The 25,368-nt window shown below is 45.7% G+C and overlaps 1 protein-coding gene across 2 annotated transcripts; it reads right to left on the bottom strand.

The window, feature by feature from the left end:
• Positions 1-2,720: 2,720 nt before the first annotated feature.
• On the bottom strand, positions 2,721-10,132 carry PROK2 (prokineticin 2). Of its 2 annotated transcripts, none has more exons than XM_085072151.1 (3): positions 10,010-10,132; positions 6,231-6,356; positions 2,721-3,675 (listed from the first exon to the last, which is right to left on the bottom strand). In XM_085072151.1, exons 1-3 carry the CDS (start codon positions 10,094-10,096, stop codon positions 3,550-3,552), a joined length of 339 nt encoding a protein of 112 aa, XP_084928277.1. In that variant the 5' UTR covers positions 10,097-10,132; the 3' UTR covers positions 2,721-3,549. The 2 variants fall into 2 exon arrangements, with proteins under 2 accessions (XP_084928277.1, XP_084928278.1); XM_085072152.1 differs by lacking the exon at positions 10,010-10,132 and adding an exon at positions 9,611-9,823.
• Between the last annotated feature and the right edge of the window lie 15,236 nt (positions 10,133-25,368).

The raw sequence follows: 25,368 nt of genomic DNA, 5'->3' as shown, positions 1-25,368 counted from the left end.
CATAAAACTCTCAAGAAATCAAAATCAATTCTCATAATCAGCTTCATTTCACATTAAAGCATTCAAAAAGCAAACACTCTCAGTAGGCCTACAACATTCACACATCACACAATCTTTAGCAAAATTCAATTTTTTAAGCTTTAGTATTCAAGGTGTATTATTTTTTTATCGGTATATCTTGTTACAATGCTTCTTTATTGTAAATTGCTGAAATAGGTTTTGGCCTGTTGGTCAATATGTGACAATAGATGTTTCACCCTGCAAAGCGAATAATTAGAGGTTTTGGAGAAAACAGCTGGAGAACGTGTTCAAAGATTTGTTTCTGAAGCTAGAGAGCGGGGCAGGATCGCTGCTGCCATGGGGAACGACATGGACGTGATTCCCGAGCGGGAGATGAAGGATCTCTAGTTCAGAGCATTGAAGAAGATTCGCATCTTTGAAATTCTTAAAAGTTCTCCATGATTACAAAAGAAACAACTCTATCTTGTATCAAACTGCTGTTTCTGCTGGCAACGCTGTTGGTTAGTTCTGGTTCGTTGCTGAAGCTGTCAATCAGTAGAATTTAGGGTTTCACCACAGGCATCACAGTTGGGGCAGTGAAGGAGGCGTGAATGGCTCGCGACTCCGCCCACCGGGGTACCCTCTGGGACTTCCGCTCTGGTTGTCATTCGGCCAGAAGCCACGGCTGGAACAACTTCCTCCACAGGCGTGCCGCAGGGCAGGGGCCGCCGCTGCTCCCGGGTCACTGGTCACCCTCTGTTTGTTCTTTTTGTTTTTGCAAGCTTCTGTGCTGTGAGTATCTTTGTTACAGTAGAAACACCAACTTTTTCTGCTACAGTTTTTCTGCATGCGTCTCTCACTCCCACATCGGTAACATCGGGATGAGTTCTGGTTACTTGTTTCTTTACCCGCGATATCGGAGCTCGTTCTAACAAAATATTCAGTTGTTCTGGCAAAAGTCCAACAGTGACTCTCTCAAACAAAGCAGCTAAGATGTTTTTCGTTGTACTGTGAACAGGAACAGATTTTCTATCGGAACTTTGATTTCAGTTCTCCCCCTCCCGGCGGTTCCTGGCGCTGTGGGGTGGTTGTTGGGTGGGTGGGTGTTTTGTTGTGTGTTTTGTGGTTTTGTTTGGTTTTGTTTTGTGTGTTTTGTTGGTTGTTGTTTGTGGGTGGTTGGTTGTGTTTTTGTTTTGGGTTTGTTTTTTGGGTGTGGTTTTGGGTTGGTGTTGTGTGGGTGGTTGGGTTGTGGTTGGTTGTGGTGGGGTTTGTGTTTCAGTCCTTAGATATAATTGTCCACTCATTTACAATGATATAAACCAGGGTTACTGCCCAGTGGAGTCACTGGTGAGTTATGCCAGCAGGAGATGAGGAGCAGGGCTACTTTTTCCTCCTATGTGGCTAGCACAGTTTTTCCCATGGGAAGTTTTCTTGTGTTTTTGTAAATAAAGATAAAGTTTGGATGTTTTGGAACAGTGTCCCAGAACTTGGACAGTGCAGGCCTGGCCAATCAGGCCTGGGGGAAGGCTTCTGACTGACCAATCTGGGTGACTTTTGAGAACTTTATAAATGTGATGAAATCAAAACAATAAAGGTCATTCCTTCTTGCCACTGAGAACCGATGCATTCATTACTCTGCTAGCTGCTCAACAGCGACATCCCTATGGTTCATTTTCTGTGTTCTGATTTTAAAAAATGGAGCAGGAGATGGGGCACGTGCACATTTGGGCTGCTCTGATTTTTCTTCCTGATTTTGTGTAAATTGAAGTCCATGGTATTGAGCTTATTTTATGGTGACAGACATGGACAGAAAAGCAACCCCCAAACTCCCAGTGTGTTCCTGCTCTGCAAAACCAAACTTTGTGGGTGCATTTTGTACCTGATCACATTAGTGCAAACCAGATATAAAATAACCTTTTAGTGGCACCTCAGTCCTCTTTTTTTTTCTTTCTTGTCACCACTTGCACAGCTGCAGTATCACCACTGTGAAGGGGGAGACAAAATACAAAATACAGAGACAAAATATAAAAATTGCAGTGAGTACCCTGGGGCTGGGCTGCCCTGAGCCAGGAGGATGCAATCCCTCTCAAGAATTTTATTTTCCTAACATGTGCAGGATCCATGAGGAACTGGCAATAGCTAGTCCAGTTATTCTTTTCTGTGTCCTCAGGGAGGTTGTGGAGCCCAGAGAAGGTACCTGGTAAACTCACAGGGATTTTTCTCCTCTAAGTAATACAGGCCTGGCCTTGAGACAACATACTAACTTCTCCAACCCCCCCATCTCCACCAGTAGCAAAGCACTGATTGTTGAAAGATGAATGACTTCACTTTCCCAGTTCCAGCATATGTTTGCATGTCTGAGAGCAAGAAACGTGTGAATCTCACACAAACTATTGGAATTCCAGCTCTGGGGACTGACAAGTAAATATGAAGTCACACAGTATTTCATAGAAAACCCACAAATCTTATGTTTGCTGGGCTAAAGTCGATCCTTTGAGGAATGTGCCAAGAAAAACCTCTCATATTATTTACACCAAGATTCCTCCAAATTCTGAGACTGCAGCTTGATTGAGGAGTTCATGCCTTGTAAACTCCAAGTTTCCCAAGAAGCAGCCAGAGGCACATAATCTTTTCCTAAGCTATCCATAAGGAGCTCTGCTAGCTTGGGCGAATAGAGTGTGGGATAACAGATTACACTGAATAAAAATGAAAAACCACAATGACAAAATAATGTTATAATATTAAAATAAATCAAATCATACACTGCCATTATTCTGATACAGAATTTTTACACAGCAAATTTGATACATTTACAAGAAGTCAGGCAGCCCATTACAATAAACTTCAGGGTTCCTTTTTTCTTTAATATAAACAACGTCTTAATACATAGTTGGAGATGATCAGGTAGTTTTACACCAATTCAAGTAACAGCAACTTCTCATCTTAGAATACTAAAATAACAAAATATCTTTTAATGCTCTGAATGTTGAAATGCTTTGGTTCCACCTGCCACTTCTAAGAAGTGTAAAAACTACATCTATTGGTTAAACCTTTACCCTAGAGGTGTGCCTAACTTACAAATAAAATTATATTAAAAAAATATGAAATGCAATGTAAATACAGTTCTTTTGGCAATTGTCATATGCTTCACACAATGCAGTTATTCAACCCTCAGTTCCACTCAGGTATTTCAAAGTGTAAAGATGTGGCCAAATCTTTCCAAAACTGGCAATACACTTGGATTTTTTCATTCTGGGGTTAAACTGGAACCATGAAGCCCACAAAATGATTCAGGAATGATCAAGCCTCTGCCCTCAGACAGAGTTTTGCTCTAACAGATGTCATTTTGCCACCCCAAAATGAAAGCATCCTCCACTGCAAGTCTCTCCAGAAAAGCGTGGCCACAAGAGCACAGCATCTCATCCCCAGCTGATGTTGGTGAGGCAGGAAGGTGTGGTGAAGGGCTTCTCCTGGCAAGTACCTTTTTTTGTCACAACAACGAGAAAAAGGAGATACCGAGTGGCTCTTTCTAGCGCAGAGCAGTTCCTGCTAAAAAAAGACATCTTCTTTTCTGAAGTCCGGTAAACATTTGAATTTGCCGGGAGGAGTCCGTAGGCAGACCAAGCCCGGGAGGCACGGGCAGGTGTAGTGCATCCTCCGCCCGGAGAAGGGGACCTGGGACAAAGAACAGAGCCGTCAGGGACAGGGAGCACTGCAGCAGTGGTGCCTGGGGGGATGGATGGGGAGGAGAAGTGGGGATATGGGGAATGCTGCCCAATTCCCTCCCTCCACAGCCGGAGATCCCCACGAGGTGTGGCACAGAGCAGATGGCAAAGCCAGCCCTGCTGGACTCCCTGGTCAAGGCAGGGTTAAGAGCAGGATGTGAACAGTCGTGTTGCTGTGTAATTCTACGTCTGGGACACATGTTCTCCATTTACTCCCATTTCATAAAGCAGTTTGTTGTGAAACCACACTGCCCTTTAACATCACGTTTTGTGGTGCCACTGTGCAGAGCTTTCTGCTTGTCCCAATTCCTGCCTTGCCACATGGCACAGAGCAGGACCTGGGAACCTTGGGATCCCGTGGTAGTCAGGCTGGAAGGGAACCCTGTAGGTCACCTTGTGTGACCTCCCTTTGGCCAGGATCCTTTTCACCACGGGGCAGAGGTTTCTCGTTTCATCCCACCCTTCTCCAGCCCCATTGTGCTGCAGGGAGCACATATGGAGTGCATTAGACAAATTTAATTGTGCCATGACATGCACATGCACTGACACTCTTCTACAACTTGATCACAAACTCTGTCTCTTACAGGAGCCAGCAGGACAGCCCAGTGGGAAATGTGTGGGAGCTGTGGGGATGCTGGCTGGCAGCACACACTGAGAATTTTCTGGGTGCAGCAAAGGAGGCACAGAGGTACAAAGCCACTGCTACCAGCCAGCCAGGCAGCCCTAATTCCCTCATTTCCAGATTTCTGTTCTGCACTGCAGCAACACCCTAAACCTGAGCTCTCAGCCTTCTGACAGCTCAGGTGATTTATTCAAAGCATTCCACTTGCTGCAAGGAAATGTTCCTTTCAGTGGGACTCCCATGTTGCCAAACCTCACCTGCCTGGCTCTGCCTTCAAACCCTGCCTGGCCCTGCCTCAGACCCTGCCTCAAAATTCCAACTGGGACTGCTAACGGCATCAGTCCATCACTGTCTAGTTGTTGAGAAGGAAACTAGAAGGTAGAACCCCAACTGCCAGCAATTTTCTCCAGCACATCTCCTGGCTCCTCTGGAGGTCCCCGAGGTGCCATGGCCATGGTGGTGCCTTTGCCCAGCTTTTGACCTGTCCTGCAGGCAAATGAAAGGTTTTGGTGATCAGAGCACCCAGCTGCTCCCTACACAAGTATTTACAAGAGAGAAACCACTGAACAAACACTCCATCCTTAAAATAACCTAATTTCACCCTCGACAGTAAATCAATTTGCTTCGTGTTTCTCAGGAAGAGCAGTGGGGTGAGGAATCAAAAGTCTAAAATTAACCTCATAAAGCTTATAAACATCAGTGACTAAGTGTGGGGTGGACAGGCATCTTCTCTGATTGTAATTATGCAGGCAATCAGCTTGAAATATATCAGACAGTATAAATTATTGCCCAATAACAATAAGCTCATAAAAGCCCCTAGAAGACAATTTCTCTTATCCTAATTCCAGGTAATGGAAAGAGCATTTACGAGAAAAACGTGCTACATTATATAGTAAAAATGACAATTTGATCCCCAATATCACAGCAGAAGTTTTAAAAATTTAACTGTAATAGAACAGAGCCTTAAACATCCTAACACAGAGAAAATAAACTGTAGCTACTGAACTGAGCAGCCAAGCCTTGGATGAAACAGTGAGAGAGGCAGTTAACTAGCTGCACATTTATAATCTGAATTTATAGCCTTGATATCTTTTACTTGTGATGACTCTTGGGCCGTGGTCTTCCCTGAGGATGGCTCTGAAGACCACCAGGTTCTCAAGCTCACTGGTAACATCCCATTCAGTCTTTTGTACTGCTTTTAAATATGCAGCTTTTTTTCATACTGCATATAAAATACATAATTACATAGCCTTAAATAAATGTCCTTGTTAAAATCATTATATTAATAATACCATGCATCATCTAATATTGTACTAATATGTAACTGATGTTTTACATATGTGTATATAGATACATATGTATTTGAAATTAATAGGTAGAGTAGAAACAGAGAGAGCCTGTGGGGAGTGTTTTAAAGTCCAAGTGTGTGTCAACACCTTCTCAATGGCTTCTCAATGCACCAGGTGTCCCAACACCTTCTGGTGACGTTTCTATGCTTGTGATAGGACCTTGTCCACTGTCCCTGGGGTTGGTGGCATTTGCTGTGTTCCTGCTCACTCAGTAAGGATTGGCAGGACTCGAGCTGCTCACACTGTTTCGAATCATGTAGCAAAACAAAGCAGCAACAACAAACTAATAAGAAAACAATCTGGGAAGCATGTAGTGCTTTCATCCTCTGATTCTCTTCAGCATAATTCTGACAGTAATGCACTTCCTTACGTAGGTACCTTCATCTCTGCTTCCATACAGATGCAAGTGTCTGGCTGCTGTAAGCAAAGGGAAGTTTCCCTGCCCTTCCACCACGTTATAGTCCTTATGGAATGTGACATACAGCTCAGGACATTGCTGCTCCAGCCCCACAGCCCCCTGGGTGATGTACTCACTCTGTGGCTCAAGGGGTGGCACTCATCTCCCAGGTCTCCCATCGGGGTGCACATCCTCAGGCTGCGGATCCAGAGGCTGACGGCGCAGCACATCCTCCCTCCGCACTGCTGGTCTCGGTCGCAGGCCTGCAGTTCAACACAGCATTAAGCAAATTAAACAATAATAAATGGAGTCCAGAAATAGGACAGATCAGGTTCTCAAGAGCTGCCTCTGGCACCCCATAAGTTATCAAGGCTCATTAAGGCTGAATAATAAGATTTAAGGTTGATTTGCCATAATTGTATCTCCCATGGATTAGAACGTGGAGGCTCCTGGTGCATTTGGGAGTTGAGCCCAGGTTGTTTAAAACCAGGACCACACATGGAGCTGCTCGGGGCCAAACCCAGGGCTGTCAGTGATTTACAGTCCCAGCTTCTGAGCACTGATAGGCTATGGCATGTGCCACTCACTTTCCCAGCTCTCAGATCAGTGCCTGAGTGAGCTCAGGCAGGAGCAAGGACCAACAGCACTGAACTTGTCACCAAAAGAGTCACCAAAACAGTCTTGTGGAGAAGCTAAGATAGGAAATTATTTAATGATGTTTAACTAACTATTCCTTCTAATTTCATATGATAATATCATGGTTGTGAGTGCCTTTGCAAGGCTGCAGGATAGTCTGGTTAGAGAAGTCCAAGTGGAAGTAGCTAAAATAGAAGTTTAAATATGGATTCTGTGGTTATCTTCTAGAATTACATGTAGCCAAAAGAGGTCTAAGGAAAGGCTTTGTGTAAGTTTCCACATCCAAAAAAATGCTGCTGTGGTAGCATTCCCCTTCACGGGAGACAAAAAATATTTTAGCCACTTACCCAATACAGCTTAGATAAGCAAAAACCAAAATGCAAACTAGTGGGTATGTTTTCAAACCCACAAACCATGAAGAGCAATTGACACATTAGGGTTTGAAAACAAGTTACTGTACATCTTTCAGTTACTTTTAATCAAAAGCATATATGGATTTAATGCAAAAACCAGTCTCCTTTCTCTAGTGAGAAATGCCATTAGTTAAAGGTTCTGCTTACACCCCAAGTGCAAGCTTAATTAACTCATTGTTCTTGGTGTCTGACAGCAGCAGTGATAGACCAAAGGCACTGGTCAGCACTACGTAAATGGGAAACTCATAAAAACATACGTAAATGATGATAACAGCTCTGGGGAAGACGCATATCAGAGTAAACATTCTCTCGAGGGAAAAACTCACTGATCTTACCTTGGGATTTACATGAGAAATGACTTCAGACTGTACTCCCTGGGTAAATATTGCACTGACCAGCAGAAGCCAGATCAAAATAGATGTTTAAAGATCAGTCAGTAGTTTAGGAAGAAGCTGTTGCATTAGGATTGATCTCTTAAATAGTGTGTGTGACCCAAACAGCTCCAAAACACACAGCTCTGTGCTACAGGTAAGCCCAAACACAGAGCATTTGCTTTTAAGACTAATATAACAATAAAACTACCACTCCAGCTTGCCAGGTAGATAATGTTCACTTTCTGACCTCGCTCTTAAAAAATAAATGCATAAATAAGGACTCTAATGATCTTATTTTGCCCTCATCACAAATGAAAATGCAGGTGCAGTGATTTTGGCTGCCCCCAGCACACTGGTGTCCACTGCTCTTCTGGAGTCACAGGCTCTGCTATTTCTCACCTGTCAGCTCCTGGCTCCCTTTTTTTCTGTTATGTATCTCAAACCCCATCCATCTCTGTGGGACTGGTCCTGGGGTGAAACCCCACACAGCTGAAAAACACACCTGAGTATGTTCTACCAACCAAGGATCTCCATGTCGATGCTGAAAAATTTCCTTCTAAAACTCACACATGCTTATTTACATCTGGCAGAAGTTTTATGGCTCCCTTTCCAAAAAATGTATGACAAGTTTTGAAAATATTCAACCCAAGCGCTCCTGCCCACACCTTATCTGCAATGTGTAATTCATGCTGCTACTCCTAATTTTCCCTGAACACCACACAAGCACCTCATTTAAACACAGTTTTCTGGAAAATTAGCCCAAGAATATGTCCCAGGTGAAATGCCAGCTGCAAAGGCAACTGGTGTCAGTACAAGCAACCACCACTGAAGTGAGGAAAGTTTGAAAAAAGTCCTTAAATTGCAAAGGAAAAGCACCTTGCAGGCTCAGAGGATGGGGAAACACCTACGTCAGCTCTCGTCTGGGATTTGCCCGTTCCTCAGAAGCCAAAAATGCATCAAAGTGATTTAAGCAGAAATGCTGTGCAATAGTTAATAAAATAACATTCTCTTGTTGTAATCTACTTTTACATTTTGAATCTGCTTTGTCCTTGATCTATTATTTAGTGCCTCACAATTACTTTATTTAATGGATTAATTATGCTTTAAAGGTGAAGCCACAACACTAATGACAGATAAACTGCTTCTCCATTGGTGGGAATATTTCCACTTGAAAGAAACTTGAAATTCTCAAACATTAAAAAATTCCTACACATTCTCTGCTCTAAAAAAATAATCAGTCCTGGGAACTGATCTGACTTCCAGAGAAATGCCCATGAGCTCCTTTATGGACTTTGGGGGTCTGGACAGGGAGCCTGGACAGCCACGGAGAAATCTGCTGCTGTGAGTGCAATTTCTGATAGTTACAAAAGACATGTAAACTCTCAAAGGAATGCAAGTGCTGGGTTATTAATCCAAAGCAAACAAAAATCATTTTACTTTAGAGTGATGCAACGGTTTGGGTTAAATAACGTCTTTGGGGAAAAAGAAAGTATTTTCACAACCAAAGTAAATCTTGAGCCTAAAAACAACAACAACAAAACAGAGACTTGTTTGCAAGGGGTGGATATTGAGGGGGAAAAGCAGCACAGTCATAGTCAAATTTTTAAAAAAGCAGGAAAACAGCATATTCTGAGGATTGGAATCCTGACCTGTATATGGAGGGGCTGGAGGAACTTGGGGTGCAGAGCAAGCAGTGCAGTGCCCCGAGCCAGACCCTCCCAGAGCAGGTTTGGGGACAGCTGGGGCTGCATGAGGGGTGATTGGAGAGAGCTCCAGCCCTGGAAAAGCAGCAGGAATCTGCATTCTCCCGGACCAGCCTGGAGACAGCCCTGCCCTGAGCCCAGACATCCCTCACCCCAAAGGAGCAGACACACATCGTGGCATCCCTCACCTCGGAGACCCACAAGTCCTGGCATTGCCCACCGCAGAGACTGACACATCCTGGCATCACTCACCGCAGAGAGACCCCCGGGCTCTGGAGCCACTGAACCCAGACAGACCCGCAGCTCCGGGCATCGCTCACCCCCGGAGAGATGCCACGTCCCGCTATCACTTATCCCAGACGGACCCCCAAGCCCTGTCATCTCTCATCACCTGGCACAGCTTTCCCTCCCACGTCCCGGCATCACTCATCCCAGCTTCGGCCATCCGTCACCGCGCTCGGCACCGCTCCGTCCCGCATCGCTGATCGCGGGCAGAGCCCGAGTGTCGGCAGGGCTCACCCAGACAGCAGCCCGGGCATCCCTCCGGCCGGAGCGCTCCCTCTCTCCTGGCATCCCTCCGGCCGGAGCGCTCCCTCTCTCCTGGCATCCCTCCGGCCGGAGCGCACCCTCTCTCCTGGCATCCCGGGAGCTTCCCCCGGTCCCGCTCTCGCTCCCCGCGAACAAATCTAGCTCCCGTCCCCGCCGCGGCTGCGGAACCCTCCCTCCCCAGCGCTCCCGGTGCCGCTGCCCGCTCCCGTCGGTGCCGTCGGTGCCGAGCGGCGGCGCTCACCCCGGTGATGACGGCGCCGTGTCCCGCGGCCACCAGCAGCGCCAGCAGCAGCGGCAGCGCCGGCGGGGCTCGGCGCAGGCTCCGCATGGTGCGGTGCGGTGCGGTGCGGCGGTCCCGGTGCTCTCCGCGGGCGCGGTGCGGCGCAGCGGAGCCGGGCGCGGCGGCCGCCGTGTGTTATAAAGCCGGGGCGTGAGTCACCCCCGCCCGGCGGCGCCGCGACCGCGGGCAACGCGCACACACCGCGCCCAGGTGCGCTGCTGCGGGCGGAGCGGGGCGCGGAGGGATGGAGCAGCCCGGGGCTGGCTGAGGGAACGTCCCGCGGCAGGTCGGGGACATCCCGCAGCAGCTCTGGGGGACCTGGGCTTAGGGGGAAACATCCCACAGCAGGTCTGGAGGACATCCCGCAGCATGTTGGGAATATCCCAGGACTGGAGAGAAGCATCCCAGGGATTGAGTAGAACGCCCCACAGCAATACTGAAGGATATCCCATAGCAGGTCTGGTGGGGTCACCCCAGGGCGGCTGGGGGACAATCTGTAGTAGGTATGAGGATGTCCCAGTGCAGGTCTGGAGTGGACAGCCCTCAGCAGTTCTAGGGGTTCATCCAGGATGGGGGATCTCAGGGCAGATCAGAGCACACCCTGCTCCTGGAGCCAGCCTGGACCAGAGCCCATGTCCCCTCTGCTCCCTGGCCTGTGGCAGACCCAGGCCCGATGTTGTCTCTGGAACAGAAACCACCTGCAGCCCCCAACCCAACATCTGCTGACAGCTGGCAGAGCTGTGGGCATGGCTGTGGGGGGACAGGCAGGCTGCACCTCATCTTGTCTGGGTCAGAGTATCAAATATGCCCCACAGTCCCAGTAAGAATCAGGGCAATCCCAGTTCCTGCTGGAAGCCCAGAACCCCTTTGAACTCCTGTTCTGCAGTTTTCTCCCTCTTGCAGCAGGCAGCCTCTGCCTGAGCCCTCCCAGCTCCCACAGAACCCAGGGGCACAAGGAATGCAGCTCTCTTCTTCAGCAGGGCTGCCTCCCGCCAAAGATCCAGGGGAAGGAAGTGAGAAGGAGCACTGGCAGCAGGGAATCCCATTCCAGAGGCAGTGCACCACTGGCTCTCTGCAGGACTAATGCCAGGCTAGGGTCTTCTGGTCTAAGTGAGCTCCTGTTTTGACAGGCACACCACTGAAATCTAGCACAATCCAAGGTCTAACCACTAATGGTGGTACCTTCAGGCAACTTCATCCCCTGTGGAAGAACATCTGAGCCCAGAGCAATCACTAGAACACATGCAGTGTCTCCTTTCCTGCTTCTCTCACCGTTTTTCTTCTCTATTTTCCTTACTTTTCCAGCTCTTTATACTGCTTTTTACCTTTCTTCTCCCTCCTAACTCCTTTTTGTCCCTTTTCCTGCCTCTCTGTTCCCACTTCCATCTCTCTGCACCGTTTTTACTTCTCCCCTCCTCCAGCACATCCCATTCTCACACCTAGGTCCCTGTATTCCTAGATTTTTCAATTTACACTTTTATTCCAAGCAAGAAGGCCAAGCCTTTGCAGAGCCCACATCTCCCCCAGCCCTCAGACAGTTCCATCCCTTGGCTGAGGTGAGCCTGGGCGCAGCTGAAGGGGAGCAGCAGCACACCAAGTGTCTCCTGCTCGGTTCAGTCCCGGTCAGGAGCTGTCAGATCCATTCCTGAGTGGTCTCCCCTCGGGGGGTCATTCTGTCTGGAGGTGTTTTCTTCACAAACTTGGCCTTTTTGGGGGCTTACAGTTCTTTCATACAAGTGCACTCAAGACGACTATGGGCTGAGTAAATAGAGCCTTACTCTGAGGATGCTTTAGGAGCAAATTGGGATAAGCCAATTTTGACGTGAAAGGATTAAAAATAGCTGGGATGTATCTTTGGCTGTTGTAAACTTACGTTGCTGCCTGAAGCATTGGCAGTTTAAACCAGGTGAAGGGATTAGTTTGTTTTAAATTTTTTTTGTTTCCTAGAAAATAAAAATGAATATAAACCAGGAATGATTATTTTCACAATCTCCAGGTGCCAAGAACTTTCAAAAACAAATCATCACTTTCAGCTCTAAACCTCCTGATCCTCTAACAACACTGTGGAATTGAAGAGAAATAATTAGGAGGAAGGGAAGAATTTTGTGCAAGTTTTTGTAGACTCAGTCATTTATTGTAAAAGCCATTTGACAAAAAAAGTATTATTTATGAAAGGTTGTGAGTACTGAGCCTGGAAGGGCAGCATAATACATTATAATAGGAATGCTATAGACTTACTAGAAGCCCCCCCAATGTTAATATGCTTACTACCAACTTGTGCTAAAACAGCTTTGCTATCAGAACAGACCTTGCACATCTACATGGCCTTTAGGTGATTAGAAATTGTGATGAAATATTAATTAATTCTGATTAAATCATTCCTGTTCTTAAAGAAAAGGTGAAAGCTGGGGAGATGACTTTCTGAATTTCAGTGTCATTAGAATTCTTTTACTACAAAAGTAGTAAATCCACAATGTGTCTTAAATGTAAATCTTCACAGTGCCCATCTCATGAATGCACCAGAGTTTCAGAAGTTTTTTTATTTCTTTGATCCACTTTGAAGAGTAGCCTCATATTACTTTTCTTCATTTAAAAGGCTTTTTGTACAGTTGGGTTTTTTTCTGAGCGAATTCGTTCTGAAACATGTAACATTTCTCTCTCAATCCTAAACATCTTCTACCATAAAAATTCTAATATCAGAATTAGGAAACATTGCTCTGAATTAATCACAATACTTTAGACTAGACAGTATGATAATGATAATATCAAAGTCCTGAGTTGCTTTAAGAACCTGGAGTGAAAAACCTGTTTTTAGCATTCAGTGTGGTTGGTGGGTCTCTCTGGTTCTTCTAAAAGCCTCAATTTTACTGAAAGCTATCTATGAGTAGGCATTCAAATAATTATTTGGCCTATTCAAGTGATAATGCACTACAGAGTTTACAGAATTTTGAAGACTAAGAATGTGAATACATCAGCTATCTAAAAAGATAATTTTCTTATAAAAGAAATGAGAAAAAGCATGTAATGCGAGACAGGAGAATTATCTTTTTGCCCTAAAAACTCTCTTAATAACGACAGTATCTAATTTGTTTAATCTTTCACACTATATCCAGCAATTGTCTCCATTCAGCAAAATGGTGAAAGTTTGCTGACTCTTAGAGAGGAACAATGTATTTATCTGTATCAGGTGCCTATATAAATTTGTAGTCTAGGTGTAGAAGTTCACCCAAGGTATAAAAGACCTCAGATCAGTTGCCTTTAGTGCCTGAAATAGTGCCTGAACACACAAGTAATGCAAGAATATCCCAATTTCTAAGCTGTACCCTGAGTTGGGATGCAGTCCTTACTTCACCCAACAGTTCTGCTTTAGTTCAATAATTAATATTCAGTGAAGTAGAGGCTTGACAGACAAACAGCACAAAACTCTTCTTTATTATTTGTCCTCTCTCTTGGGGACACGAGGCAGAGGAGACCATTTCTGCTGACATTCATGTGGGTCCCCAGCATTCACTCAACTACCATTTACGTTTTCTTGAGTTGCAAAGATTTTTGTAAATGACTTCTAAGTTTCCTGCCTCTCTCTATGATGTGGTTGGAGCTGGCCAGTGCCTTCTCAAGTTACCAGCAGCAGTCTGGCTGAGAAATGGAGGCTTCATACCTGCAGCTCTCCCTGAGACTGTAAAAGCAGCTGGGATCTGAGGTGTGAGAGGCTTAGCAAGTCTGGGCACCCCTGGTGTGATCCTGGATCCCACAGACAGCAGTTTGCGTAATGTGAAGAAAATGAGACGCAATTCAGGCTGTGAGACACAATTCTCACACGTGGAATTGCCTTTGGAGATGCCCATGGAGCTGCTGCTTGTGGGAACTTGTAGGGTTTTCTGAGAGGTCAGCCCTTCTGCCCCAGGATGGGATGCAGGTGAGGAGAGCAGCAGCATCCACACACCTCATGCCCATGCCTGGCCCCTTCTGATGTCAAATGAACTAATTTTTCGAAAGTCTAAACACAAATGCTGATTTGGGGATTAGAAGAGGCACTGTTGTCTGAATTCCTACCAAATCAAACCATAAATTTCATTAGTGAATTCCAAATTGGAGAGATAAGTTGTGTTTTAAATTAGCACATATCTCATAGAGATACCAAGAGATGCCATGTACTGACTTAGAACAATGAAGACAACTTCACTCAGAAAACGACTCCAACTCTTAAAACCTGATTTCTTGTTTGAATTTCACTGATCTGGACCAGCAGATTATATTAAGCCCTCTAATATCAGGCATTTTCACCTTCCATATGTAATAAACTAGGAACAAATTCCATAATACCTGTTTCACTACACAGCAACATTTTTGTCACCATCAAATGATCCTGGTAGCTCATCTCCAAGCCCTTTCCAATAGATCAACAAACTCTGTAAAGTTTCTGGCATGATTTCAGGAGTAATATTGTCACCCCCTGGGAATAGCCCACACTGTTCTATTCTTAGTTATATATTCTTGCAGACCAAGTCAACAATCAGTGTATAAAGAGAAACAGCCTAGTGAATACTAATAAAAATGAAACAGATTGGCAAAGATCTTCAGCAATAAAAAAAGCTTCCACAAGTGATTTTATTCCTGGGGTCAGACAAGAAGTAGTTGTAATGAGCTGCTGTTGTAGAGATCTGTTCCCAGTGCTCCTTGTGTCTCATTACTCTGCTTTTCAGCACTACTGTTGTCATAGTAGTCCCTGAAGAACCTTATGTAAGGAATAAGATGATGGTTCTGCAGTATGTTAAAAAAGAGCATTTAACAGATAAGTGCTAATGTTCTAGATTAGGGATTCTCACTGCCTTACTCTGCACTGGCTCATGTAATTGCATGAATCACTTTGATTGCGAAGTGCACGCTCTCCGTCAGCTTAGAGGGATTGAAGTGGAATATTACAGAGTCTGCTCAGGAAACAGTGCTGGAATAAGAAAAAGCTGCAAACATACCACAAAAACTAACAATTCCTAGTTACTCATGAAATTTACTCCTTTGATTTGCACGCAGATTTTATTTAGACTTCTGTGCAGACATGGGACTGCGTTGGCAATGTCCAGGGCAGCACAATTCTGAGTGATTCAGCATGAATGTGGATTTATGTGATGGGCAGGGACTCAATGCCTTTCTGTAATTTTCAGATATGCCTTTGAAAAAAATGTAGAGTTCCTGCCAAGAAGATACAGAATTGGTTTGGGGAGTTTGCTGGACTTGGGGGAAACATTCTTTCAGCCTTTTTTCTTCCTGTTGATTGCTTTTGGTGGGAAACAGCTTCTCTCTGCACACCAAAATGGGTCAGGAGCTGTGAGCTGTGGGCAGGGGACTGTCTGGTGGAGCATGGACTCCTTGCACCCCTGAACCTACAGAGTGAGGTCATTTTTCAATAAAATGGGACTTACTGGCCCATGGGGAAGGCTTCCATGGCCATGCAAATCTACCAAATACAAGAACTGGAGAGGAGTTATTCAGCAGGGCATCGTTGTAGCTCTGCTCCTATCATGGACAGGCAATTTATCCTAAGCCTCAAAGGGATCTGGTGAGACCAAATTGAAGCAGGTTTTGTAGGCTCATATTTAATAAATAAACCAGCCCACCTTTCCTGCCTGCCAGGGCCCTCATGGGTCCCTCTGGTCCCTTCCAGTTCTGCCTCCCCCACCTCCCCAGGCACCACACAAGTCTCCTCTGTGTCCCTCATCATGGAAACCAGTGGGAGTTCTAAGAATGCTGCTAATCCCTGGCTTTCAGCTGTCTCCAAGGGGACCAAGAAGAGGTCACTTGTTCAATTTTTATTTGCTGTACTGGTGCCACATGGCTTCCTTAGATTGCCTGCAGGGAGCAGGGTTTTTTCCTCCTTCACACAGTTTAGTTTCTGTTTTGGTTTTGTTGCTTTGCTTTTCCAGTCCTTGGCTGGAATGTGGTAGTGGCCAGTGAGAGGATACAGGGCAGGTTGTGCTCCTGCCCCTATTAACATATTAGGTCTGGAAAGAATTATCCAAAGAGGCAATGCCCAGAAAAAAACAGTCAGATGTTCGGATTTTACATCCCAAGTGTTGCAAATTATCAGAATCTCACCTCTAAAATCCCTCGTTCTGCACCTCTGTTCTGTCCCACTGTCCTCCTGAGGCCTGTGGCTGTTCTCTTAATTTGGGGTGTGTATGGTAGGTGTCTTGCATGTGGCAGGGTGTAGGGTATCATCTGCAGGGAGGGAAGTGAAGGCAGCTGGGACCACCTCTCTGTCCATCCCACTGGATGTGCTGATGTGGGATTGGCAGCTCCGTGTCTCTCCAGCCTCCCCTGATGCTCAGAACATTGTTCATCCAAGGCAGAAACAGGGGGGATTCACACAGAGAGGATCTCGCCCACTTTCCCATCTGCCTTGGCTTTCAGGCCCCCCATGAGACGTTTTAAATTTTAATTTCTCTCCCATTTTTCTCATTTCTGACATTTTCCTCTCATCCCCGTACTTTGCGCCGCTTCATCTGTCACTGCCTTGGGAAGGCGGGTATTCCCAGCAGAGCCCATCTGAGGTGCCTCCAGGGCCTGCAGTACCACTGAGCTCCTTTTCCTCCTTTTCATCCGGATGCAAGATTGCTCAGAAGGGTGAAAATTCCAGTGAAATGGCATGTTAGCAAAAAGCATGCATTAACAACCCTGTGGGGATGGCTGCAAAATGCTTTCCCTCACCAGAGCCACCTCCAACACGGAAACTTCACTTACTGCTCCCTTAAGGATGAACTTAGAAAGTTGTAATGTGTCTCCAGTGACTTATATTTCTAAGAATCCCAAAGCACTTAGTAAATTACATTCTCCTGATTTTCCTCGGCTGTGACTGGGGCATAACCAGAGCTGGGGTGACAACTGGCAAGTGTTTAACTTCACATGCCCATGTTAAAAATGAACTTTGGCTAGACAAGAGAAAGAATTGGCATTTTCCCCCAGCAGCATGACCCTGGCTTGGCAGTGGTGGGGTTTGGGGTTTTCTCTCAGGATGCAGCAAAAAAAAAGTGCTAATGTGGAGCTTAGATCTATTTGGGCTATTCTCAGGAAATATCATGGAGTTTTCAGCACCAGAAATCAGCACCTTGGGGTTATTTTTCAGCTGGATACTGCTGACAAACAGCTGTCACGAGGGTGAGTCCTGCAGCCCTGAAATCCCATAACTGTGGCTGGGTCTGACCAGAGGTGCACAAACCCCAGGTGAGGGCAGGGGGAGGTGGCTGTGGGCAGCAGGGAAGCCCTGGCTTTCGAGGGAAGAGTGTGACCTTCTGCGTCATCTCCTGAAAATGACCTGCTACAAAGGGCAAATTATCCACCTCATCCTCCCACTTCTCACTCTGTTCTTCTGCCAGCTCGCTTTTCAAGAGCCACTAGTGCAAAGTGCAGCTAATTTTTCCAGGAATTCAAATTGGTTGCTTTTATGGCAAAGATCAAACAAAAGCAAACCCCCAGCAATGCAGGCTGGTGTTGGCTGCCTGCCTCAGCCTCCAGCCCAGTGCTGGGAAGATGCTTCTCAAACTCCCAACAGCTCATTATCTGGGCAGAAGTTGCCAGACCACAGATGGGGAGGAATGGAGGGACAGGAGCATGAGGAGGGCACAAGGCTGAGGGAAAGGGAGCAGCAAAAGGATTGTGGTTAAAATGTGGCAGGTGAAAGGCGTGGCAGAGGTTGTCCATGCCCGACCACGCAGCCCAGCAGCAGCTCTGCCATCCCAAAACCACTTTCCTGGGTGCTGGTATTGTCTTAATTCCAGTTCCTGGGTGAATTCAGGGCATGACAGGGGTTTTTGGGCCACGCACACCCAGGTGGGCTCATCCCTCCCCACCACAGACCTGCCCTATCAGCAATGTCCCCATGCAAGGATGGGGATCTGCAGCACCTCTGCTGATGCCCAGGTTCACACAGGGCATTTTCCTGCTCTACCTACTACATCCCAGCAGCAGGGCCAGCTCAGGGACACGTGGCAGTGATATTTTCCATTCCTCCAAAACCAGTGTCTCCTGGTTTTGCCTCTCTCCTATGATCAGGATGCCACCAAAACAGCTTTGCCTGAGGACAGCACAGTTGTGGGCAATGGCTGAATAAGACCAGAACATTGTTTCTTGTTGCCTTGACAATCCATTGGATCTCAAGAGATCCATTTTAACTCTGTGCTGGGGTAATACCAGCTGATGAAACCCTGCTGGAAACAAGGCAAGCATCTAGACTTGCAAAGCCAGGTTTTCACATGTGTGTGGGATCATCAGGATAAGCAGGGTTTTGTCTCTGGAGAGGGGCTGGTTCTTTGCCTGGGAAGAGTCTCCAGTCTCTCTGAAGGCTGAATTTTCAAGTACCATATAGAAAATCCCTTCCCAGTACTCCACTGTTTTTTGAAAATACAAAAATAATCCCAAATGTTCAAAACACTCATGTTCTTTAGCAAAACCTGCTGAGTCTGAAGATTACCTGCATCCAGCATCCATGGGCTTAGGGGTGTGTAACCAACTGGCTGCTGCTTACAGAGAGCTATAATTCCTGTTTTCCAGAGCGCTGTTTCTTTTGCATTGCTATTAATTCCAATCATGGCACATCTAATTTAGGAATTCCTCCGTGACCAGTGCACTTCAGTGCCATGACAGGAGCATGCAGCAGTGAGAAAACAGTTAGATGTGGCTGCCTAAGCTCAGTCCATTACTTGATCTCTGGGGAACAGCACCATTTCCTGAAGAGACTCCTCCCTTGATCACTCCATGTACAGCTCCATGAATAAATAAGAAATAGGCTTTCTTTTGAGGGTTGTTCCCCAGCCAGGATTATCCTGCAGTGCTGGAGGTTCAGGATTCCCTTCTCTGAGAGGCATTGAGCCATCTGCTTGAGGTCCCACAGTGGTTGCATGAGCAACTGACTGTATTCAGACCTATTGGAAGCACCAAGAGAGGAACAGGCAGGTACTGCTCCAACTCTTTCTAAACCCAGCTCTTTCTAAACCCAGTTTCTCAACTTCCTGCAGCAAGACAGAGCAATTACACTCCAGATGATGAAATATTTCCTTCAGTTTACCCTAAATTCCAGCGAGTGATGTAACCAGCCATCCTTTAGTTTTGCATCACCTAGCACAGTAAAGAGCATGAACAAATCAATTCTCTGCGGACCACTTGGGTATTTAAATCCCCCAATAAAACCTTTTCTGGTTTACCTATTCAGATCCCTTTCACATCTGCCATCAGGCTGTCCTTACACGCCTCATCCTGCCAAGGTTAATAGCCAGAGCTGGGACAGTTCCAGCTCATTTCATCGTCTTGTCTGAGATGACATTTTAAGCAGCAAGTGCTTTGTGTCTGACTGGCATAAAGTCAAGTGCCTTACCTCTTGTAGCCAGTGCTGATCGTGCTCAGTCAGAAATCTGCTAAATGGCTGGTTTCTGTAATTACACTAATTGCCTAGGAGAAAAGAGAGAGGAGTGTATCTTTCATTGAAAAAAGCACGTAACTGTTAGTCTATGCTGACCTTTTCCTGCTGTTTCCTTCTCCTCTGTGAATGAACACTATTAGCTGAAACTTCCCCGTGTTTGCTCCTTGTTCTGCACTTCCTGGTTACAGCTTGGAGTGACACAGCCAGACATCTGCATGTATTTTTTAAAAAGCAAGTACCATTTTCATGGACATGGACTTTAGTTTTTCTTAATTGCATGAACAGGACATTCTGTTGAAAATAAGGCTGAATGGAGCAATATTCAACCATGCACATCAATTTCTCCAACTGAATAGTCCCACTTGCTTAATATTAAACACAAACTGAGGGGAAAAGAAAGGAAAGTGTGTGGTTTCAATAAATCAGGAACTTTAAGAAATCCCTTTGTACATTATCATCTTTATCGGCATCTTAAACAACTTCCTCTACCAGAAACGCTGCTCAGAATGTGGATGGAAGAGAAAACCTTGCCACAGACAAATTTTAACTTGAGTTCAACCAGCAGCACCCAGGAATTAACTCTTCATCTCCTGGGACCTGTGGCTTTCCTTTGGCCTGGGAATGGCTATGGTTGCTTATGCTTCTTCCTCCAATCCAACATAAGCCGAAAAACTCTTGAGGTTTTTGTGTACAAGGAAAAATCCACCCTGGCTCTCTTAGTGCCTGCAAAGAGCGATCCTCCTGCAGAAGAAACACAGCTCCCTTTGCCTTGGCATCCCCACTGCAGCTCCCAGCACGCTGGGATTCACTGACCCTGGCTGGTACCTACCACCCCACTCTCTGCTGCACCCTGACAGCTCTCATTGAAACAGCTGGAACCCCACAGATTTCCCTCAGATCTGCAGGCCATCAAGAGACCCCAAAATAGTCTGCAGCAGGAGAAAGCCCTGGGTGCAGAGCGGGGAATCCTTTGAAGCTGACATCACTTGGGTTGGAGGTGTTTTGAACTGCGGAGAGGAAGCGATATGAGAAGAAAAGGCTTTTATTCTGACAGTCAAGCTTAAGCCTGCCATGACTGTATGTAAAGTGCAAACTCTGAACTTAAAGAGGGAAAAATAAAAGGGCTGGATTCAGCGGACAGTCGGGTTTGACTCCAGCTCGGCTGTCAGAGGAATAAAGCCTTTGAAAAAGAACAAACCAAATCCTCAGTTCTTTTCCCCAGCATCAGCCCTGACTGTTGAGGCTTCAAAGGCTGGGCTATGCCATGGAGGTCCCGGAGGGAGAGCAGAGCCACCCCCACAGCTGCTCCCTTTGCCACACCACAGCTCTTTGCTCAGCACCCTGGGTCCCCCTGGCTGGTGCAGCTTCTCTGGTCAGGCTTCTGCCCACCCACACCTCCAAAGGAAGAGGGGCTCATTCCCTGGCCCCGGTGTTTCTTTGCTTTGGGGTTACTCTGATGGCAGCACTGAGTTTGGGTCAGTGCTGTCAGCTGCTCATTTAGGAAATGAGTAATTACCATCTCTGATTTGTACCTCCAGCATCTGCTCCTGCACCTCCAGATGCACTGGTGCTCCAGGCACGGGGCTGACCTCAGTGTCAGAGCTCCCTGGTGATCCAAAGGCAAAGGTGAGCTCACAAAATTTGCATGTAGAGACAGCAAACTCGACAAGCAGAGCTGGATGTCAAGGCAGAAACTAAAGCAGCTCGTAATTACTGGGGTTGTATTTGCCTTTCCAAAGGGCATAACATTTTGTGCAATCCATTAAGATTAGAGCCCTGAGTGTATTCATCAGGGCCTTGTTGGTATGGAAGTGAATCATTTTAGGGCACATGGCTGAGCTTTGATGGTGGGTCTCATGAGGCTGTGCAGGTTCACCCTTGGGTGACATGAAGGTGCTCCTGCTCAGCACAGCCTGGCCAGCTCCAGCCTGGAGCAGGGCCAGCTCCAGGGCCAGTGGGCTAGCCAAGGGATGCTGACCACAGCTCAGCCTGCTGGGGCAGGAGGAGGGAGAGCAGCCATCCCAGGCCTACAGTCCATGGCACAATGCCAGGAATGAGCAATCCCAAGGTATTTGTGTGCACCCACCTCAGCCCTTGTGGTGTTTTAATAGTGGCCAAAGGGCTAAATTAAAGGGAGAGCAATGAGCCGCTGCTGCTACTGCTGTAATCTTCCACTCTGGTATTTTTGGTCTCCATCCCCATGGCTAGTGCCTCTCCACTGAGGGTGGTCAGTGGGGTGGTCTGGCTGGATGAGTGGCAGAGGTGAGGTGTTGAAGGTGCTGGTCCTTCTGCAGGGGGGATTGCAGCAGGAATAGTTGCTCCTTTGGGACTGAATCCCATACAGGCAGGAGCTGTGGGGTGTTGCACACTGGGTGTGGTGCGTGAGCATCTCTGCACCTCAAACCACACACTGCCCCTTCCTGATGTGGTATTTAGTCATAGCTGGGAGAAATTAATCCACATTTTCGGTCTTCTTGATATTAAAAAAATCACATAAAATTCTTAAATGGGTATTTTAAAGATTGCTGTGTGATAAATGGATAGATTTATTACTCTTATAGTCCTGCATAGCTGCAAAATCTGTGAGTTATTACAGCTTTACAGCATCCTGACCCTTCAAGTGTTTGTATTTCCCGTTGCATCCTTACCAGGGATAAGAGATAACTGCACTTGTCTGCAAAACGCCCTGGGTAAGACAAGATCATCAGGAAAATGGCAAAAAGCAAGATGCATGTTCCGTGTTGCACTGACTTCCCTGTCACTTCTGCTCAGTTTATTAGCAGAAAACATACTTTCACTGCACTCCTGCCTTCAGATTCAATCTACTGCAGGAGGTGCACAGCCACGGAGGGTTTTTTTTCCCTTTTCTCTTAGCGATGTGACACTGATCACTCTGAGAAAAGCCTCTTCTCTCTGTCGGCTCGTTGGCAGCAGTGATTCTGCCTGGTGACGCAGGGATGGAGAATTGCTGCGTGTTCCCGACGTCTCCAGCCTGACCTAATCCATTCACTGGCCGAGCATCCATGGGACGACGTTTCTTTTGGCATGAAGTGAATCTCTGGAAAATTCACTCACTGAGACCTCGCAGACTTTCCACAAACATATTCCTGACGTAGCAGCAGTCAGGAGACAACGCCAAAAACCTTCGCAAAGGTGGTGTTAGCTCTGTTCTTCCACACTAAAATTGAGCTTTTCTACAAAATTCAATGCTTTTTTTTGATCAAAACCATCCCACCTTGGTTTTTCTGACACAGCCATCTCTCTCCAGCACTAAATCTCATTATGGGTTGAAAAGAATGATGGAAACTACGAGGCTGTAAAAGGAGGAAGTGTTAAGTTTGTTGCTTCTGTTTCCAAAGCATGAAATAAGGTATTGAATAATGAGTTTTTCCTTTCAGTGCTTGAGCTCTGTGGGGATATTGCTACAGCTAATTTCTAGTCATGTATTTAACAAACTTACAAGCAAGGTCACTCGGTCACATGTCAGGTGTGGGAACCCCAAGAGTCCTTTGGGCAAAGAGAATTAGAAGCAAAAAGGCACAAAATCTCTGAGCTCATCAGAAACTCAGGCAGAAAGTGCCTGTGGAATAAATGCTGTATTCCCTCATCTCTGGGGGATGGAGTGGCTGTCTGAGCCAGGGCACTGCTGGTCTAACAGCATTACCTTGGGGACATTTTGGGCTCGGTTGCCCAGAGATTGCACATGGTCTGCCAAGGAAACTGTTTCTCTCAAAGCTTAAATGGTCATCCACAAATTCCCCATAGGAGGAAATAATAACCACAAACTTTCTCAGCTTGGCACCACAGTGCTGGCCGCATTACGAATGAACTTTTCCCATTCATGCTTGAATTTCACCACATGAAGAAGAAAGAGAAGAAACACTGCAACAAGAGGGAGGCTGGAAAGAAAGAGCAGAGCAAAGTAACAGTCATTATAAACAGTGATTCAGGAGATCCTTCCCAAAAGTAACACAAGCAGCTCACTCAACATCCAACGTCAGAAACGGTGATTCCACGTCTGGTATTCTGGAATGAGATCATTACCTATTAATACTATTTGAAAGTATTGAACAAAGCATTTCCCTGCTGCTGCATGGGCAAGTGAACTAACAGGCTGACATTACATTTCTTAGAATCACAGAAAGGCTTGTGTTGGAAGGGACATTAAAGATCATCTAGTTCCATCTCTCATCTTAACTCTAATTACCATGAAGCATTTCAAAAGCACTTTATCAAACTCATACCATGACACAAACCCTCCTTCAGGAAGCTGTGACAGTACCAAGGAAAAAGCTGGCAAAATCAGGAAAACTGTTAAAGTGCTTTGCATCCCAGAAGGGTCTCACAAGAGACTCAGCTGCAGCTGAGTGCCTGGCACTGGCTCCTGTACCCCAACATGTGATAAGATTTGATGAATAACAGCAAAATTAATGTTGCCATCCCCCAATTGCCTCATTTGAGCCCTGAGCAGGATGAATGCTGTCAGGAATGCTGCAGGTTGGATGTAAACCTCCTTCAGTTTGCACCTACTCACCTGCCAGGAGCAGGATGGGGAGCAGAAATTGGAAAGAGACAGGAATTCTGAATGTTTTTATTTTGCTGTTTAAATGTTTTTCTTTTTTCTTTGGCTTTACAGCCTTGGGTCCATTACTCACTCCATGTCTGAAATTGAAATTACGGGGGTAAAAAATCTTCAGTGCATTTACTTGAATTCATTATCTGTCAAGTGGTATAGAAGGAATAAATTGGGAAGGAAATTTTAAAACCATTTTTCTGACATGAGTCACAGGAGTAAGCTAGCAGAAGCCATGTCAAAGGCACTGCAGTTGGCAAGAAACATATATCTTTATGATCCTTCCTTTTATAAAATCTGAACCATAAACAACAGAAACAAGGGAAGGCTGGGAATATAATTTCATTAGAGCAAACGTGACATAAATTTAATAATAAATATTAGCTGTTATCTAAGAAAATATGAAAAGCCACTTTCAAAATCATTAGCTCTAATCACAAATGAATTTTGCAGCTTCTTTTCCATTTTGTACCTCCGTAATGAACTCTGATAAATTCAAGGGACTACATGTTAAATAAAGAGATAGAAGGGTCTAATTTGCTGCTTCATTAAACTGGCTTATTTCTGGAACGTCTTGCGTGTTGCTCTGAATTTCCCATCTCTGAAAGGTGGAGACAATGAACTATCTGTCTCTAATGTAGTGTGGCACACAATTAGGGATTCAAAAGGATGTGAATCTCTTTCCATCAGAGATACACGCAGCGATTATTATTTTATTACCAAATACTGTCAGCGTTACAGATTTCCAACAGCTACCCTGACACCTGATGTGCATGTTAAATTTGCACAAAACATTGCGAGAAAAAGTCAGACAGAGCTTATTTATGCCACATTATTTATTTTTACATAGGTCTCTAGTAAGCCTGGAATGGTTAAATATTCCTGTAGTGAAGATTTGCCATCAGACAGGATATACAGAGGATGACCTGCCTGTTTGGATGTATTTTTAACATGGTGACATAGCACAAGCTCAAGTTTACAAACTCTGCTTGCAAATCTGCAGAGCCTTGAAGAGCTTATCTGAATCCATCTCTACTCAGCAAACTTACACGTGTGAATCTGAGACATTGGCCTGCTTGGAGATGAATTTTACTGTCATTAAAGTTCTTTCAGCTTCAGCTAGGTGAGCTTTAAGGTCCCTTCCAACCCAAGCCATTCAGTGTTTCTATGATTCCTATCCAAATCAAAGCCCTCAGCAGCTTGCAGGATCCAAATTACTGTGCCAGAATAAAGCAGAGCAAGAGCTGTAATACACTTCATAACTACAGGGTGGAAAAGGGAAAGGAAGAAATAAACACCCCAGAATACTGGACTTGAAAATTCAAACTCTCAAGTCAG

The sequence above is a fragment of the Lichenostomus cassidix genome, chromosome 12, assembly GCF_008360975.1.
Source record: "Lichenostomus cassidix isolate B80296 chromosome 12, HeHo_3.0, whole genome shotgun sequence".
Taxonomy (NCBI): Eukaryota; Metazoa; Chordata; class Aves; order Passeriformes; family Meliphagidae; genus Lichenostomus; species Lichenostomus cassidix.
Note: the sequence above shows the minus strand (reverse complement) of the source record. Positions and strands in the feature narration are given on the sequence as shown.